The sequence below is a fragment of the Siniperca chuatsi genome, linkage group LG16 (assembly GCF_020085105.1).
Source record: "Siniperca chuatsi isolate FFG_IHB_CAS linkage group LG16, ASM2008510v1, whole genome shotgun sequence".
Lineage (NCBI taxonomy): Eukaryota > Metazoa > Chordata > Actinopteri > Centrarchiformes > Sinipercidae > Siniperca > Siniperca chuatsi.
Window position 1 is genome coordinate 961,440 of NC_058057.1, and position 17,694 is coordinate 979,133.

Genomic DNA, 17,694 nt, shown 5'->3' on the forward strand with positions numbered 1-17,694 from the left:
CAGGTGTCAGGTTAAGACCATCATGGGGAATTTTGAGAATGAGCCACTGCCCACTACTACGAAAGATCCAGAGCGGGTGGCCGGTTAGGCATTCGCAAATGTAGCAATAATCCAACTAGCAGCAGTCTGTCGCCCATACAGTCCCGGGTGAGAGGAGTGCAACAGCACGTCGGGCCACCACACGCTAGCTAGCTACTGCTCAGTAAAAAAAGGGAAACGGAAATCTGAAGACAGGAAATTTGGACTCTGTTGAAAAGGCCTAACTAAAATGTAATTTTTTAGTGATGTGTTTAAAAGTAGTTCGCGATGTGCACGTTATAATTTATTTTCTAATATGCTGCTACTGTTTGAATCTATTTCTTTATCGCCAGTTCGTCATTTACAATACATCCATCCATCCATCCATCCATTTTCTTCCGCTTATCCGGGGCCGGGTCGCGGGGGCAGCAGTCTAAGCAGGGACTCCCAGACTTCCTTCGCTCCAGACACTTCCTCCAGCTCCTCCGGGGGGATCCCGAGGCGTTCCCAGGCCAGCCGAGAGACATAGTCCCTCCAGCGTGTCCTGGGTCTTCCCGGGGCCGCCTCCCGGTGGGACATGCCCAGAACACCTCCCGAGGGAGGCGTCCAGGAGGCATCCGGATCAGATGCCCTAGCCACCTCAGCTGGCTCCTCTCGACGTGGAGGAGCAGCGGCTCTACTCGAGCTCCCCGTGTGACTGAGCTCCTCACCCTATCTCTAAGGGAGCGCCCAGCCACTCGGCGGAGGAAGCCCATTTCGGCCGCTTGTATCCGCGATCTTGTCCTTTCGGTCACTACCCAGAGCTCATGACCATAGGTGAGGGCAGGAGCGTAGATTGACCGATAAATCGAGAGCTTTGTCTTTCGACTCAGCTCCTTCTTCACCACAACGGTCCGATACAGCGCCCGCATCACTGCAGACGCTGTACCGATCCGCCTGTCAATCTCACGCTCCATCCGTCCCTCACTCGTGAACAAGACCCCGAGATACTTGAACTCCTCCACTTGAGGCAAGGACTCCCCACCTACCCGAAGAGAGCAAACCACCTTTTTCCGGTCAAGAACCATGGCCTCAGATTTGGGAGAGCTGATTCTCATCCCAGCTGCTTCACACTCGGCTGCAAACCGTCCCAGTGCATGCTGCAGGTCCTGGTTTGAAGAAGCCATCAGAACGACATCATCTGCAAACAGCAGAGATGAGATCCTGTGGTTCCCAAACCGGACACCCTCCGGCCCCTGACTGCGCCTAGAAATTCTGTCCATATAAATTATGAACAGAACCGGTGACAAAGGGCAGCCCTGGCGGAGTCCAACATGCACCGGGAACAGGTCTGACTTACTGCCGGCAATGCGAACACAGCTCCTGCTCCGGTTATACAGGGACCGGACAGCCCTTAGCAAAGGGCCCCGGACCCCATACTCCCAGAGCACTCCCCACAAAGCGCCCGGGGCACACGGTCGAATGCCTTCTCCAGATCCACAAAGCACATGTGGACTGGTTGGGCAAACTCCATGAACCCTCGAGCACCCGATGGAGAGTATAGAGCTGGTCCAGTGTTCCACGACCGGGACGAAAACCACTCTGCTCCTCCTGAATCCGAGGTTCGACTATCGGACGAATTCTCCTCTCCAGTACCCTGGAGTAGACCTTACCGGGAGGCTGAGAAGTGTGATCCTCTGTGATTGGAACACACCCTCCGGTCCCCTTCTTATACAGAGGGACCACCACCCCGGTCTGCCAGTCCAGAGGCGCTGTCCCAGACCGCCACGCGATGTTGCAGAGACGTGTCAGCCAAGACAGTCCCACAACATCCAGAGACTTAAGATACTCAGGACGGATCTCATCCACCCCTGAAGCCTTGCCACCAAGGAGCTTGCCAACAACCTCAGTGACTTCGCCAGGGTGATGGATGAGTCCGCCTCCGGGTCCCCAGCCTCCGCTTCCTCTTCGGAAGACGTGACAGCGGGATTGAGGAGATCCTCAAAGTATTCCTTCCACCGTCCGACAACATCCCCAGTCGAGGTCAACAGCTCTCCACCCGCACCGTGACACGGTGTTGGTGAAGCACTGCTTCCCCCTCCTGAGCCGTCGGACGGTTTGCCAGAATTTCTTTGAGGCCGACCGATAGTCCTCCTCCATGGCCTCTCGAACCTCTCCCAATCCTGAGTTTTTGCCTCTGTGACCGCACGGGCTGCAGCACGCTTAGCCTGCCGGTACCTGTCAGCTGCCTCGGGAGTCCCACGAGCCAACAAGGCCCGATAGGACTCCTTCTTCAGCCTGACGGCATCCCTTACTTCCGGCGTCCACCACCGGGTTCGGGATTGCCGCGCGACAGGCACCAGAAACCTTGCGACCACAGCTACGAGCCGCCGCATCGACAATGGAGGTGGAAAACATGGTCCACTCGGACTCAATGTCCCCAGCCTCCCCCGGGATCTGGGAGAAGCTCTCCCGGAGGTGTGAGTTGTAGACCCTGCTGACAGCGGGCTCCGCCAGACGTTCCCAGCAGACCCTCACGATACGCTTGGGCCTGCCAAGTCTGTCCGGCTTCCTCCCCTGCCAGCGGATCCAACTCACCACCAGGTGGTGATCGGTTGACAGCTCCGCCCCTCTCTTCCCCCAGCTTTGTGGAGTCCTTCAACACGTCTTTAACCTGAGCCTGAGTCTTCAAAGGGTCCCCATTCTGTGGAAGACATCTTGCCTTGTTCCTGTGCCGAAGACGCCACGTCCCAGTGGCTCCAAGGACTACAGACCGGTGGCACTGACCTCCCACATAATGAAGACCCTGGAGAGACTAGTGCTGGAACAGCTGCGGCCCATGGTCAGACCCCTCCTGGATCCCCTTCAGTTCGCCTACCAGCCCCGACTGGGAGTTGAGGACGCCATCATCTACCTGCTTAACCGCATCCACACCCACCTGGACAGGCCGGCAAGCACGGTGAGGATCATGTTTTTGACTTCTCCAGTGCTTTTAACACCATCCGGCCTGCCCTGCTGGGAGAGAAGCTGGCAGCGATGCAGGTGGACGCCCCCTTGTGTCCTGGATTGTGGACTACCTGACTGGCAGACCACAGCATGTACGGCTGCAGCACTGTGTGTCAGACAGCGTGGTCAGCAACACTGGGGCCCCTCAGGGACTGTCCTCTCTCCTTCCTCTTCACCATCTACACCACAGACTTCAGCTACCACACAGAGTCCTGCCACCTTCAGAAGTTTTCTGATGACTCTGCTGTGGTGGGATGTGTCAGCGGTGGTGATGAGACGGAGTACAGGGCTGTGGTGGGTAACTTTGTTTCATGGTGCGAGCAGAACCATCTGCAGCTCAATGCGACAAAGTCAAAGGAGCTGATTGTGGATCTACGGAGGGCCAAGGCACCAGTGACCCGGTTTCCATCCAGGGGTCAGTGTGGACATTGTGGAGGACTACAAGTACCTGGGAGTACACTTGGATAATAAACTGGACTGGACCAAGAACACTCAGGCTGTTTACAGGAAGGGCCAGAGCCGCCTCTATTTTCTGAGGAGGCTGAGGTCCTTCAACATCTGCCGGACAATGCTGAAGATGTTCTATGAGTCTGTGGTGGCCAGTGCTATCCTGTATGCTGTTGCATGCTGGGGCAGCAGGTTAAAGGTAGCGGGCGCGCAAACAGACTGAACAAACTGATCCGTAAGGCCAGTAACATTGTGGGGTGGAGCTGGACTCTCTGGCGGTGGTGTCAGAGAGGAGGATGCTGGCCAAACTACACGCCATCTTGGACAGTGTCTCCCACCTGCTCCATGACGTGCTGGCTAAACAAAGGAGCACCTTCAGCGGAAGACTCATCCCACCAAAGAGCACCACAGAGCGCCACAGGAAGTCATTCCTGCCTGTGGCCATCAAACTATTTAACTCCTCCCTCTAAGGATAAGTCTGTTTGACCCTAGGTCACTAAACTGGACATTGAGCATTACATCTTAATAATAATTGTGCAATATTCTGTTTACTACTCAAGTGCAATATTAGTTTTCCCTTGTTAGTTTTTCTTATTACTGTTACGGATATACCTCAATTACTCTCGACAGTACATGCACCTCCGCTTTTACTATTATTTATTACATAATTAGTGACATTGTATTTATACTGTACTTCACCATCTACCAGTAAACCCACTTGGTACTCGACACTTAGTTTATCTTATACTTATACCAACATGTTACTTAATTTATTTCTGACCTGTTTATAGTGTATAATATCGTTTTCTCCTGTGTGCACTGACGTAAAGAAGAGCTACTGGAACAAAGAGTTTCCCTACGGGGATCAATAAAGTATTTCTGATTCTGATTCTGATTCTGATTCACCCGAGTGTCCAAGACACGCGGCCGGAGGTCAGATGATACGACAACAAAGTCGATCATCGACCTCCGGCCTAGGGTGTCCTGGTGCCACGTGCACTGATGGACACCCTTGTGCTTGAACATGGTGTTAGTTATGGACAAACTGCAACTAGCACAGAAGTCCAACAACTGAACACCACTTGGGTTCAGATCAGGGGGGCCGTTCCTTCCGATTACCCCTCTCCAGGTGGCACTGTCGTTGCCCACGTGGGCGTTGAAGTCCCCCAGTAGAACAACGGAGTCCCCGGGCGGTGCACTGTCTAGTACCCCTCCCAGGGACCCCAAGAAGGCCTGGTACTCTGCACTGCCGTTCGGCCCATAGGCCGCCACAACAGTGAGAGACCTGTCCCCCACCCGAAGGCGGAGGGACGCGACCCTCTCGTTCACCGGGTAAACTCCAACACGTGGCGGCTGAGCTGTGGGGCTATGAGCAGGCCCACACCAGCCCGCCGCCTCTCCCCGCAGGCAACGCCAGAGAAATGGAGCGTCCAGCCCCTCTCGAGAGACGGGTTCCAGAGCCCAGGCTGTGCGTGGAGGCGAGGCCGACTATATCTAGCCGGTAACGCTCAACCTCCCGCACAAGCTCAGGCTCCTTCCCCCAGCGAAGTGACATTCCATGTCCCTAGAGCCAGTTTCTGTGTCCGGAGATCTGGTCGCGAAGCCCCTGCCTTCGGCTGCCGCCCAGATCTCTCTGCACCCGCCCTACGGATCCTCCTGCGGGTGGTGGGTCCACGGGAGGGCGGCCCCACGTCGCTCCTTCGGGCTGTGCCCGGCCGGGCCCCGTGGGGAAAGGCCCGCCACCAGGCGCTCGCCGTCGAGCACCCACCCCGGGCCTGGCTCCAGGGTGGGGCCCGGTAGCGCCAAATCGGGCGACGTAACTGGCCTTGGTTGAAAATTCATAGGGGGCTTCTGAACCGCTCTTAGTCTGACCCGTCACCCTGGACCTGTTTGCCATGGGTGACCCTACCAGGGGCATAAAGCCCCAGACAACATAGCTCCCAGGGTCATTCGGGTACTCAAACCCCTCCACCACGTTAAGGTGGCGGTTCAAGGAGGAGTACAATACAGTGGTAGAGAATTGAAGATGAAATTTGGAAATTGTCATTGGCCCAATGCAAATATGAATATTGTATTCTGGTTCTTGATTGGTTAGGAAGGACGTCCTCTGTTGGAGCATCATTTTATGTGTTTTGGCCAATAAGAGATTAGCATGAAAAAAATGTACATTAAGTACATTCAATTGATATAAGAGATCCCACCCTAAGGAGAACAGCAGGAGCCCGTCCTCTGCCCCCCACCACCACTTCACACAGACTGCCCTTCCCCCTCTTGCCTGCCCTGCAGGTGTTGCTGTTGAAGCATTTTAATCAGAATTTCAATAGACCTAATGGATTTTTTCCAAAGAAGAGAGAAAAATTATTTTATAAATGATTCTGAGATTTGGTAATGGTTTATGTCAACCAATTACTCTTTTTTTATATTTGGTTCTACCTCTTGCCTCTCAAAAATAGAGGAGCAACCTCCTCTGCCTGTTCCACATTCCTTCTAAGTCGCGAATCACTGTATCCCCACAAATGCCCCTATATTGCAACACCTATGGTAAAAAGACGTTTCTATCATTCCCGTCCACTCTAAGACATTGGATAAAATAAAGCAGGCATACATTCAATGGGAATTATAATAATAATAATAATAATAATAATAATAATAATAATAATAATAATAATAATCCAATCAAAGAGTGAATACATAGTTGATCTGTGTTTCTAAGACGGTGTAGTCCCTCATTCGTCCAGGAGTGTTCTATCGTAGAAAAGGTTTCAGTCGTAGTCATCTGGACACTGTTTTCAGAATCAAGACGTTTCGGCTCCCATCCGGAAGTCATTCTCAATTGTGAAAAAATTGGACGGGAACTGGAAATTTAAACTACTCTGAGTTACATAAGCCCTGCCCTCAGGAAGGAATCTGCCTGAGTATCTGTTAATAGCTAGTTTCACCTGAAACTGACCTAATAGTTTCAAGATGGCCCAGTAATCAGTAATCAGGCCTATTGTTCTCTGGCTGCATCTACTTCATACGTTCAAACCAAGGTGAAGATTCTTAGTAGAGAGAAGAGTTGGTTTGAACGGGGCGTCAAGGAAGCCATTTTTGTGAAGAAAGAGAACCCCTCTTTGAACAGAAATGGTGGTCTGAGATTTAATCTGCCCAAAGTCTATCAGAGTGTATTATCACCTTGGTCACGCCTATCACATGCTAATCAGGCACTTAGCAGTGATGAAGTAGATGCAGCCAGAGAACAATAGGCCTGATTACTGATTACTGGGCCATCTTGAAACTATCAGGTCAGTTTCAGGTGAAACTAGCTATTAACAGATACTCAGGCAGATTCCTTCCTGAGGGCAGGGCTTATGTAACTCAGAGTAGTTTAAATTTCCAGTTCCCGTCCAATTTTTTCACAATTGAGAATGACTTCCGGATGGGAGCCGAAACGTCTTGATTCTGAAAACAGTGTCCATATGACTACGACTGAAACCTTTTCTACGATCTGTGTTTCTGTTACAATTACTGTTTGTAATTACGTTGTGGAAAAGTCCTTTGCTGTGCAGTGTCCGTTTGTGTTGTTCTTTCAGTTAGGAGCTCACGCTAACTGAGTTACGCCAGTTGCTTGTTTAAGTTAGCTGGCAGACTCGGAGTTTGGTTCTGCTGTGTGCCTGCTCCAAGTAGGCCACACCACAGGACAGCTGCTGCTGAGCAGCAGTGCCGAAGACAAAGCCAGGAGGGAAGAAAGAACAATGGTCGCTGACCCTTTTATTGACCTGGTGACATCATGAGTCACAGGTAAGACTGACCAATCATAACTGAAAGCTGGGTCCATGGTGTGAGTACCTGGAGGATTGTGGGAGACTGAGTTCAATGGCAGGCAAGAGCATCTAGTCTCCTAATAAGTTCAGTTAAAGTCACAAATGAACAATGAACAACAACAATTATTATTATTAACTTTTAAAGATATAATTTTGGAGGGTATTATTAATTCACATTTGAGTGTCATATAATTGGTAAGAGTCAAATATTTACACCAGATATCTTATTTTTTTGTGTTTTGAAAAGAAAATCATTGTCATTACAGACATTTCTCTGAAACCAAGATGATTAGTATTTATTTTCTGTAGCAATGAAAACAAGGTCACAGATCCAAAACATAAAATACAACCATATCTGTTTTATTTTACGCATGCTAGCTGCTTATGATGCCCGCTCCAACAGCGCGTTATGGAAGGGCCGGCTCTGATGCGGCGGGAACACACATACACACATAGGGCCGACCCCTATGTGTGCGCTAACGTTCTCAGCGAGGGCCAGTACAAACCAGGATTCGCTTCACAACCAAAGACATATTAGCACTGCAGCCAATCAAATAAGACATATTACAAATAAGGCACACATAATATATGATAGACAGACTGCCTTCAATGAAGAATGACTGAATTTGTGTTAGTCCAGTCCATCATTGGAACTGCATAGCCTTCAATCAGCATGTCTGACACAGTGGAGCTGGTGTTATTGACCAATCAGAGGACAGAAGGTTTTTTTATTCCTTCATTCACTGAGCTTTTACAGAAAAACACAGTAAAGAATCTTTCACACAATCCAGCTATTGCCCATATAAAAGGTAAAAAAACTCTGAACTACTTAAGAGTAACTTAAAATAATAACAAGAGCAAACATCCAAAACTGCCATGTGTAATTCATGTATCAGTTGTCCTTCTCTTTACTGACAGAGTCGATGTGTATGTCATCAGTGCAGAGGCCTGTCAGACCCTGAGCAGGCAGAGGCAACAGTGGGAAGTCTCCATACTGGCTGCTCCTGGCCCCCCAAGCTGGGATGGATGGGCACTGCTGTGAAGTGAGCACACGCTGCTGAGCTAGAAGCTGTTTCCTGGCGGCTCTCCTCTTGTTACAGAGCAGGTAGATTATCTCTAGGATGTTGAGGAGAACCGAAATGCCTGAAACTACAAGCATGAAGAAGATGAAGATCGTCTTCTCTGTGGGACGAGAAATGTAACACTGGGCACCGCTGAAACGGGCACAAGGTGGAGACATAGTACAGTGGAAGTAGAGGTCTATGAACACTGGGCCAAAGATGTAGAACTGGCCCACACTGAATCCCACCTCCAGGAAGATCTTGAAGAGCAGCTGGGTCATGTAAGTGCAAAAGAGGATGCCTTTGATCTTCACCTTCCCTCTGTCATCAGTATACTTGGGCTTCTTCAGTACAGTGCCATTAGTGCTGTCCCGCAGCTGCTCCATCATCCTCTTCTCTTTGTGGATGATGTGGACAGCATGGCCCAGGTAGACCAGTGTGGGTGTTGACACAAAGGTGATCTGCAGGACCCAGTAATGAATGTAGGATATTGGGAACATCCAGTTGTAGCAGGCGTGTTCGCATCCTGGTTCCAGAGTGTCACAGTAGAACTCTGACACTTCGTCTCCCCAGACTTTGTCCGCAGCAGCACCCAGGACAAAGATCCTGAACAGGAAGAGGACACTCATCCAGATCTTCCCCACCACGGTGGAGTGAGACTGGACCTTGTCTAGTAGAGAGGACAGGTAAGACCAGTCACCCATGGCTGGAAACTAGTGTCTAAAGTAGAGGGGAAACACACAGACATCAAACTTACAGCTGGGGGTTGAAAAATAAATGAGACCAGTACAAAGATAAAGCATCATTCTATATTTTATTTGTCAAGGTGTCTGCAATTCCTACGAAGACAAGACCCCGTTAACGCCAGACAGAATGAAAGTGTTTGCGTAAAAAACAAAAATAATTGAAAATAAAAACAACTATAGTCTGTCAGAATCCAGGACTTTGTGAAAGGGCGAGCCAGAAAACGATGCAACAGGTAATCTTAGAATTAGAATCTTAGAATGTTTTTTGTTTTTGTTTTTTCACGTTTCACAACACAGAAAGAAGACTAACTGGAGCGTGGAGGAAAATCTGCTGCTGGCTGTTTCTGTACCATCTAAGATACTGACAGCGAAGAGACCCGAGCTCCCTTAAAAATAAGAGTAAAATTACAATCAAGTACAAAGAAATGAGATGAAGACGTTTTATGAGTAGGACAAATAGTGAAGGACTTTTAGGGGACGAAGCAGCGAAGCGCGCTGCTGGAGCCTCATTATTCTTTCTTCTTCTTTTTTATTTTTCTCCGCTAAAAGTGTTTGTGCAGCCAAAACCTGCGACCAAAAGTCACCAAAATGGGCAGGTGGGTTGCACATTCCAATCCAAATAGTCAAGTTCACGCTTTCGCAATTATCTCCAACGGCTTGACTTAGAGTCCAAATTCTTCATCATTTTAATTGTCCCAAAACGTAGTCAGCATCATCTATTGATTGATTGATTAAAGTGGCCGTGGCTTATTACAACAAATCCAAATTTCAAGGCATTTCACATTCCAAACTTCAAAAAATCAAACGAAATCCCGTCCGACAGAGGTGAGATGAATGGGCGGGGCTTAAACCAGAAGCGAGCGGACTGACGGAAGTTGTACATTTAAGCCTGAAATTGATATGGGTCGATCAGAAGTTGCTATATTAATTAGAAAACTATTTACAGAACAGCCTCAGAATTGAGATTCAGAGAAATCTTTTTGATCACAAGGGTAAGAAGTATTTACAGTTGGGGTTTTTGCTATATCAGATATTGACATTACTCTGATGGTACATTATTTGTACCGGATACTCGTTTCAGCCGAGTACTCGCTCGACCCTAATCTGTATCTCCACAAGTCTTCATTCAAATGCTACCCAATGGACCCAGACATTCTTTAGATACTAGATATCACGTATGTTTCAAATGGTGTTCCGATATGTCAAACAACCCGCGGTGACATTCAGTGTCTTACTGTAATTAGCATTTTCTGTTTCGCCAAATGTTTGCTCAAACTTCACCAAAGTATTTGACAATCCAGCCGAAACCAGAAGAATGTGTGATTTTGTTCAGAATTGTATCACCAACATTTTGACTGTTTGAAGTTTAACTTCACAGAAGTACCCGTCTGGCAAGTTGTGAGGAGGTGAGTGGAAACCATGTGTCAGTGCTGCAGTCAGTAAGTCCCGTTTGCTGCACAACAAGTGGTTTTGTGAACCGTAAGAATTCCACGCACTACTCAGGCACATAGAACGACACCCATTGACTTCAAGGTGATGAAGTTTTGCAATTTTTTCTCAAAATCCTGTTTTCGACATCTCGTCAGAAACCACTGGGCCAAATTGTCCCAAAACGCAGTCCGGATCATCTACAGACTTCACTGATCATAAGTTGTTCAAAAAATTTCGACACATTAATTTGTTTCAATTATACAAGCCAATCGGCTTTTTATCAAAATAGCAACAAATGTAGTCATGTGACACACATCTTCACTGAGGGTCATAAGCTACATCAAATGTTTCTGAACGTAGATGTATACACCTGTAGCACCCAATAATGTAATCATTTCCTGAAAATGTCATAAAAATTTGCACTGAACTTGATCGAAAATGTAACAAGTAATAATGTAATAAATTGTCCTGACTGATATTGCAACATTTTTTCTTCTTTACTCAACGTAGCACTTTCATAGAATTAAATCTGTTCCACATAACATTAAATAATTACAGCTAGAACAAGCTATTACAATTCTGCACCAGTAGGTGGCATAATTGAACAAATTGCAATAGCCTGTTCCACAATTATTAATTCTAATTATTTTTAAATCAGCCTTATTGTTTTGACCTGCGCTCAGCAGTCACAGTTAGGCTGTGAGAGGTGAAAGACTAACTGTACCATTCTCAACGCTAAGTGATGCTAACTTTGCCTGATCAGGAAATAAATCACCAGGGGTGTAAAAAGCCCCCCCCCCCTTTAAAACTAGAAAATCTGTGATTGGATCCCCCCATCATAATCCATGGGGGTGCAGTTAAGTCAGAGTTTCTACTTTTAAATGTACTTATGTACTATTAAGGTGCACCTTTTTCTTCCTTTTAAATTCGACTGGAAACCCTTTTTGTATGCAGAAATTTCACAAGATCAGGCGAAGCAAAGGGCACTTCATTCAATACGAATCACTGGTGACTCAGATGGAAAAGAACATTTCATGGAGGTTGAGTCGACTGTTTTGCCTTCATCGCTCGCTTGTCTAACGTTAGCAGTCTTCTGCAGCTTTTGTCATCTTCTGATGCGTCTAATCTAAGATCCACGCTGGTCTGCTGGACGAGCCGTGCACAGCGACCGGTCAGCATGGCCGTGGGCGGGTTCAGTTCATTTGAATGCATCTTTGCCTGATAACAACGTTCCGCTTGCCATCTGTTGTAAATTTCAAATTCTACATAAAGCCTAGAGTTTACATTTCCACACAGGAAATTGGTGTCAAATGTTGTGTTTTCAGTAACGTGACACACTTTACATTTCCAAGGGGAAAAAAGCTCTTTTTTACATTATTACATCGTCAGTTTTGAAAAAAATGACCCACCTGAAAGGTAAAAATGTTATTACAGTATCTGTCAGGACATTTCTTTTTACATTATTGGTCAAGTTATTACATTGTTGGGTTTTATTACATTTTCAGGAAGATTACTGGGTGCTACATACTTCAGCAGAGCCTCAGCATATAGTGATGACCACGATTCATTATTTTACAGAAAATCAAGTTTTGCTTCTTTTCAGTTAAATAAGAAACAAGCATACTTGCTGCTGTATTTATTTTTTATCTTTGCTTAAGTCCGAAATCTCCCTTTTAGCAGTTTGATAAACACAGGTGTGGCTTTATAAACACATTACAATTTACAGACATACCACACACTTGTCACAGCAGCAAGTTACTCAAAGTTTGCAACAACTACAATATGCTGAGGTGGTACACTTGGAATTGCGACCGATTTGTCGTATAGAAACAGTGAAATACACAACAGCATGTTACTGAGCAAGTGGTTCAAGGCTACAGAAACATAAAATGTACTTGCCTGCCCGGCTTCAGATATTAGAAAGTCTTTGCCATGAGCCCATCCCAGGAGAGACAGAGTGTGGGCAACGAAAGACACCACACGCTGCCCAGGACGAGCCTTTAACAGCGCTGAGGCCTGTGGGTGTGGTCTGACTGACGCAGGCGTGCACACTCGCAGCTCGCACTCGCAGCTTCTCCTTTTACTCGTCAAACTCATGATAATTTTGATGAGTCTGATGAAAAGGTTTCAGCACACTCACTTCCTGAATAGGAAGCCTTGATGACAGTCACAGTAAATCATATTTTGCCTTACCTCCCACTCTGACTGACAGACACAGTATGTCACACACCTTACTCCCTGACCGCATGTGTGTATTCATTTCATGGACACACCCTGTTTACGTGAAATGTTAATATGTAGAAATGTGTATTAGTCTAAAAGGGAAAATGTGAAATTGCAACATGTTACCTGGTATTACTTACTACTTACTGTTAAAAAAGGTCAAATGGGCTGTCGTTCAAGCACATATGTTATGGTGAGTAGTATTACAGATGTTAGTTATGAGAAGAGGTCAAAAAGCATACTTCGTTGTGTCGAATGTTTTACAATCACTGGCTGGAGATCAGGGGTGACTTCATATCGGAGTATAATAGATAATGTAAAAGATGTTAATTCTCCTGAAAATGTTTACATTGCATTCCAAATACACACCGCAGACTAGCAGCTGTATACACTCTTCTTTTTGAAATCCAGAGCCTCAATGCTAATAAGATGAACCAGATAACTAATTAATAAAATGTAAGGAATTATCCACAACGGTGCGGTTATGAAAAATAAACTAATGCGCCAAAGCTAAAATTCCAACAAGTCCGCCACCTAGATGAAACAAACAGGCCATTGGTCAAAATGAAAATGGTCTGAAATGCATTTTCGTGATCTTACAGATGTCTACTGTCAGCCTCAATGATGAAATGTTTCCAGGGCAAAACAAACGTTTAAATCCAATATTTCCCCAGACTTCACATAACCTGAACTTTTGAGAGCCTTGTGAAGCTTTGGTTCGAGGTTGAAAGAGCCTGAAACTTCCATCAGTATAACCTCCTGAGCAAGCGGGCGGAGAAAGACTGATGGATCCAGCCCTCCACCTTTAGAGCAGCTCGAACTTCAGCACGTTGCTCACGGGTACCAGCAGACGTTTCTGTAGGAGTGAGGATTATTCATCCATGGTGGAGCAGCTGATCTGGTGTCAGCTGTGGTCAGCTGTGGCTAACTAAGCTGTTATTTCTCAACATCAGTCCATTTCAACACTACTAAGTAACAGACAGACGTGTTGTTAGGGAGTGTGGGTGGGTCACTGAGACAATCTGATGATTCTGCAATGTCAGCCTGAATTATAAGAGGGAAGTGAGAGAATCCTAGTCACAGTACAGAGACTGACTGAACAAGGCACTGGTCATTACTGAGGTAGGAACAGTTATTACAAATGTAATCAATGTATCAATTGTTAATGAGTAAAAATGTGAAAGCCATGACAGAGAATTTAATTCAGATACAATCTAACATCTGTCTAATCTATTTGGTGCAAAAATCTGCCGGTGTCTGCGAATCATTCAAAATCCTTATAGAATAAAGAATATAGCAGTATTACGCACTGTGGAGAAATACATTTGCAAACAAATGCACTTGATGAATCTCATCAAATGCAAGCTATCTGACTTGTCCTGATTTGTTTCCATCTATCTAGCGAGCTAGAGTTCTGTAATAGGACTTAGGTTTTTGGCTCTCTTGAAAAGATCTGAGACAGGTACACTTCATTCAGAAGTGCTGCTGAAAAAAGAGCATATCACTCAAGCTCTTCAAGCTCTGCACTGGCTTCTGGTGTGCTGTCAGTCTAAACTGCATCATGTTTCATAATGGTTTCAATATGAACTGTTTGGACCTCTTAAGTCTCACTGTTCTGCCACTGTTCCTAAAATTCAAACTACAGCAACATGTCTTCATACTTTTAAAAGTTAGGTTACATAAAGCGACCTGTTCAGACATTGAGTAAGAGTTGGTAAATGTGGACTGTATTGTTGCTGGATAGCATTTTCTTGGAATTCTGCCATGTCTTCACGTCCACAGTGTCGTGTGTGTAAGATGAGCCTGACGAGTAAGGTTACCTCACGCTGACTAGACTGACATGAAATCTGCCATGTTCTATTCATCATTGCCTTCTTTGTCTTCTCTCTCGTAGGCTGTCAGCATGGGGGAGTGGTCCTTTCTGTCGGATTTGTTAGACAAGGTGCAGTCACACTCCACTGTAGTGGGGAAGGTCTGGATGAGCGTTCTTTTCCTCTTCAGGATCTTCATCCTGGCTGCTGGCGTCGATAAAATATGGGGAGATGAACAAGGAAACATGAACTGTAACACCAAAAGCCCCGGCTGCAAGAACGCCTGCTACGATCGATCCTTCCCCATGTCTCACACACGATTCTGGGTCCTCCAGATCCTCATTGTCTCCACACCAACGCTCATCTATCTGGGCCACGTCCTGCTGGTGATTCGCAGAGAAAACAAGCTGAGGAGACGCCTGGAGCAGAAGCTTCGTAAGAATGGGATGATTAAAGCTCCAAAGTACTCAGATGAACATGGCAAAGTGCAGCTCAAGGGGGTCTTGCTGTTCAGCTACATGATGCAGCTGCTGGTCAAGATCCTGCTTGAAGTGGCATTCGTCGTAGGCCAGTACTACCTCTACGGCTTCATATTCATGCCTAGTAAGATTTCATTTCCAGACTACCCCTGTCCGGCACCAGTAGACTGCTTCATAAGTCGTCCCACAGAGAAAACCATCTTTATTGTCTTCATGTTGGCAATGGCCGTCCTCTCTGTGATCCTCAACATCGTGGAGATGTTCCACCTGATGATCTCAAAGATGATGGAGAAGAAAAGGAGGCGCAGTGGCTCAATTCCCCCAGAGATGTACGGCCCCAACAAACCAAACCACAACTCGGCTGAGAGAGTTACACTTTGTTGAAAGACTGTGAACCGAGATGTTCAGCTTTCAGACGGATCCTGTGACTGTGAGGGACGGTTGTTAGACATTAATATTGAGATAAGTCACAACCACTTTTAAATTGTCAAAGTACTACATGCATCTTGTGTACCTACAGTTATACATGATATCTTTACTTTTTACTTCAGGCTTTAAATAAATCAGGTCTGTGGTAAGTTGCAGGATAGAGTATTCAACCCTATCCATCAAATTGCACACAGGTGGTAGATGTGAACGGGACATTATCTGATCCAGGGGCTACTGAATGTGGAGTTGTGCTTGTGTGAAACTTAAACTGACTTGTGAGTTCACAGTTAAAGGGCGGTAATATTGAATTAGCAGTAAAAATGGTTGGATTGGATCAATATCTATGTGGTGAGTCAAAGGCTATAAAAGTTCTTTCTACATAAGATCAACCAAAGGATAGAATTTCTAGCACAGACAGCACCGTTCTTACATCTCTACATTTGGTGGCTGGAGCTCTGGTTCAGGGTCACTTTGGCTCTAGCCAATTTTACTTCCTCCAGGTCCGCATGTTGTGTCGGACCATTTCAGGAAGCTTAGTTGGGGAACAGTTGAGAAGAGGCTCAACCTTATTAGGATGTTGCTGCGTTTTTTAAAAACTGTGTCTTTGTGGGCTCAAGGTTGCTCAGTTCTACAAGGCTGTGACCTTTTTCTTTCAAATGTAACAGCACTGCGCCACAGCTGTCCCAAGACTAAGCCAGCGCACATCCGAGTGCTAGATTACCTCCCTGTACTGGGCATCAATTTCTGACAGGAAGGTACGAAACTAAATTCCTTTTGTTATAATGCTGTTATTAGTATTGGGCCAGTCAGAAGTGTGTATTCAACAGAAGAGCAATGATGGATTTTACTTTCCTTTGTCAAATTTCTTGTTTGTCATTTAGCTTTGTCATTTTATTGAGATGTAAATGTCATGTTGTGACTAATGTGGTGTTGTGAAATGTAATAAAATTATGAGGACATGAAGCATCATATCAGAGGAATGATATCTTCCATTTCTAACTTTTTGTACACAGTGGCGTGTCACAGTATTTTGAGGACACTGTAGAAACCGTTGTCCAGGCAACACATCCTGTTACAGGGTGGACTGTTAAAAACATGATGACAGCATCTGCCTTTATGTATGTAGTTTTAAAGACAAAGAAAAATATTTAGATTACTTGATCATGGAAGTTCATTCCTGATCTTTGAGACAACGCTGTCTCAACGCAAAGCTCCACCTGCTAGCATTTTGAGCTTTCGTTCCCGACCCCATCTCGTGGGTTTCATCACCTTGGAGTTGGCTCAGTTGCAATCATGTGACTTAAGTATACAACTTGAGTCACATTATCACAGGCAGGTCGGTGTACATGAGGGGAGATGGTCTGTCTGCCGACTGATGCACGATGATGATGATGTCGATGCTCTCCTTGATATTTCTCCGGTCACTCTTGTTTGATGACCTTTGACCCCTCCCCGGTCGATGCATACATTCATTTTATAAATGATGCAAAATACTGTAAATCCAATACTTCAGTCACGGAGGCGTTTGGACCTTTGAGAGTAGCTCGGTTCGCTCTGCTTTGACAGGTTGAGAGGAATAAACTGCACTGACCCCGGATGATAGGACATCACTTGTTAAAAGGATCAATTCGTTGTCAGTTTTAGTTGAGTTTTTAAGATGTGATTTATGCCAGTGTAATTCCCTCTCGTTCCGACTGTTTTGAAGCAGTGGCAGAATTTATCAGGAGAGATCTCAAAGCCTTGGAAAATAAAATCAAAACTGGCTGCATGACTCAAAACTATTAACACTAGTGGGAAAACTTTCTGATGATGATTTGGGTAAGGTGACGCTTTAGAGAGGTGTGGTCCCACTCAGACATGTTGCTGAAATAGAGTCAGTGAGACTTCGGTTTAACCAACAGTGGCTCTGCTCTCTTTGCTCAGTGATGCTTAGTGTCTTCATCAATATCATTAGGGACATTTTTGGATGCCGATTCTTGAGCCGCTATGCTGAGAATCCAGATTTTCTACTCTGTGTAACAGAAATGCATGACACTGTAATAACAGAAACAAAAAATATGTCAATGGCAATACCTTTTTGGCTGAACTGACAAAGTAAATAAAGATTCATTCAGTAAAATGAAACTTAATGGAGATAAGTGAGATAATCATCACATAACAGTCAGGTGGGGCCAAATTACAAAACGTCTTTTGGTGGTGTGTCCAGTGTCTGAGAGCAGTCTGATCCAGTGACGGGCTGGAAATGAAAAATGGCCCTGGAC

The 17,694-nt window shown here is 45.9% G+C and overlaps 2 protein-coding genes across 2 annotated transcripts; one reads left to right on the plus strand and one right to left on the minus strand.

Annotated features, from left to right (window-relative positions):
* Positions 1-7,522: 7,522 nt before the first annotated feature.
* Positions 7,523-13,558, minus strand: LOC122863221 (gap junction Cx32.2 protein-like). The gene is made up of 2 exons (XM_044169480.1): positions 12,391-13,558; positions 7,523-9,034 (listed from the first exon to the last, which is right to left on the minus strand). The coding sequence occupies exon 2, from the start codon at positions 9,016-9,018 to the stop codon at positions 8,146-8,148; it is 873 nt and encodes a 290-aa protein (XP_044025415.1). The 5' UTR covers positions 9,019-9,034; positions 12,391-13,558; the 3' UTR covers positions 7,523-8,145.
* Positions 13,559-13,690: 132 nt separating this feature from the next.
* Positions 13,691-16,402, plus strand: LOC122863222 (gap junction Cx32.2 protein-like). The gene is made up of 2 exons (XM_044169481.1): positions 13,691-13,836; positions 14,609-16,402. The coding sequence occupies exon 2, from the start codon at positions 14,618-14,620 to the stop codon at positions 15,386-15,388; it is 771 nt and encodes a 256-aa protein (XP_044025416.1). The 5' UTR covers positions 13,691-13,836; positions 14,609-14,617; the 3' UTR covers positions 15,389-16,402.
* Positions 16,403-17,694: the final 1,292 nt, after the last annotated feature.

Excerpts from the sequence above, each read along its gene's own strand:
- LOC122863221 (XM_044169480.1), bottom strand. The coding sequence starts at position 9,018 with ATGGGTGACTGGTCTTACCTGTCCTCTCTACTAGACAAGGTCCAGTCT.
- LOC122863222 (XM_044169481.1), top strand. The coding sequence starts at position 14,618 with ATGGGGGAGTGGTCCTTTCTGTCGGATTTGTTAGACAAGGTGCAGTCA.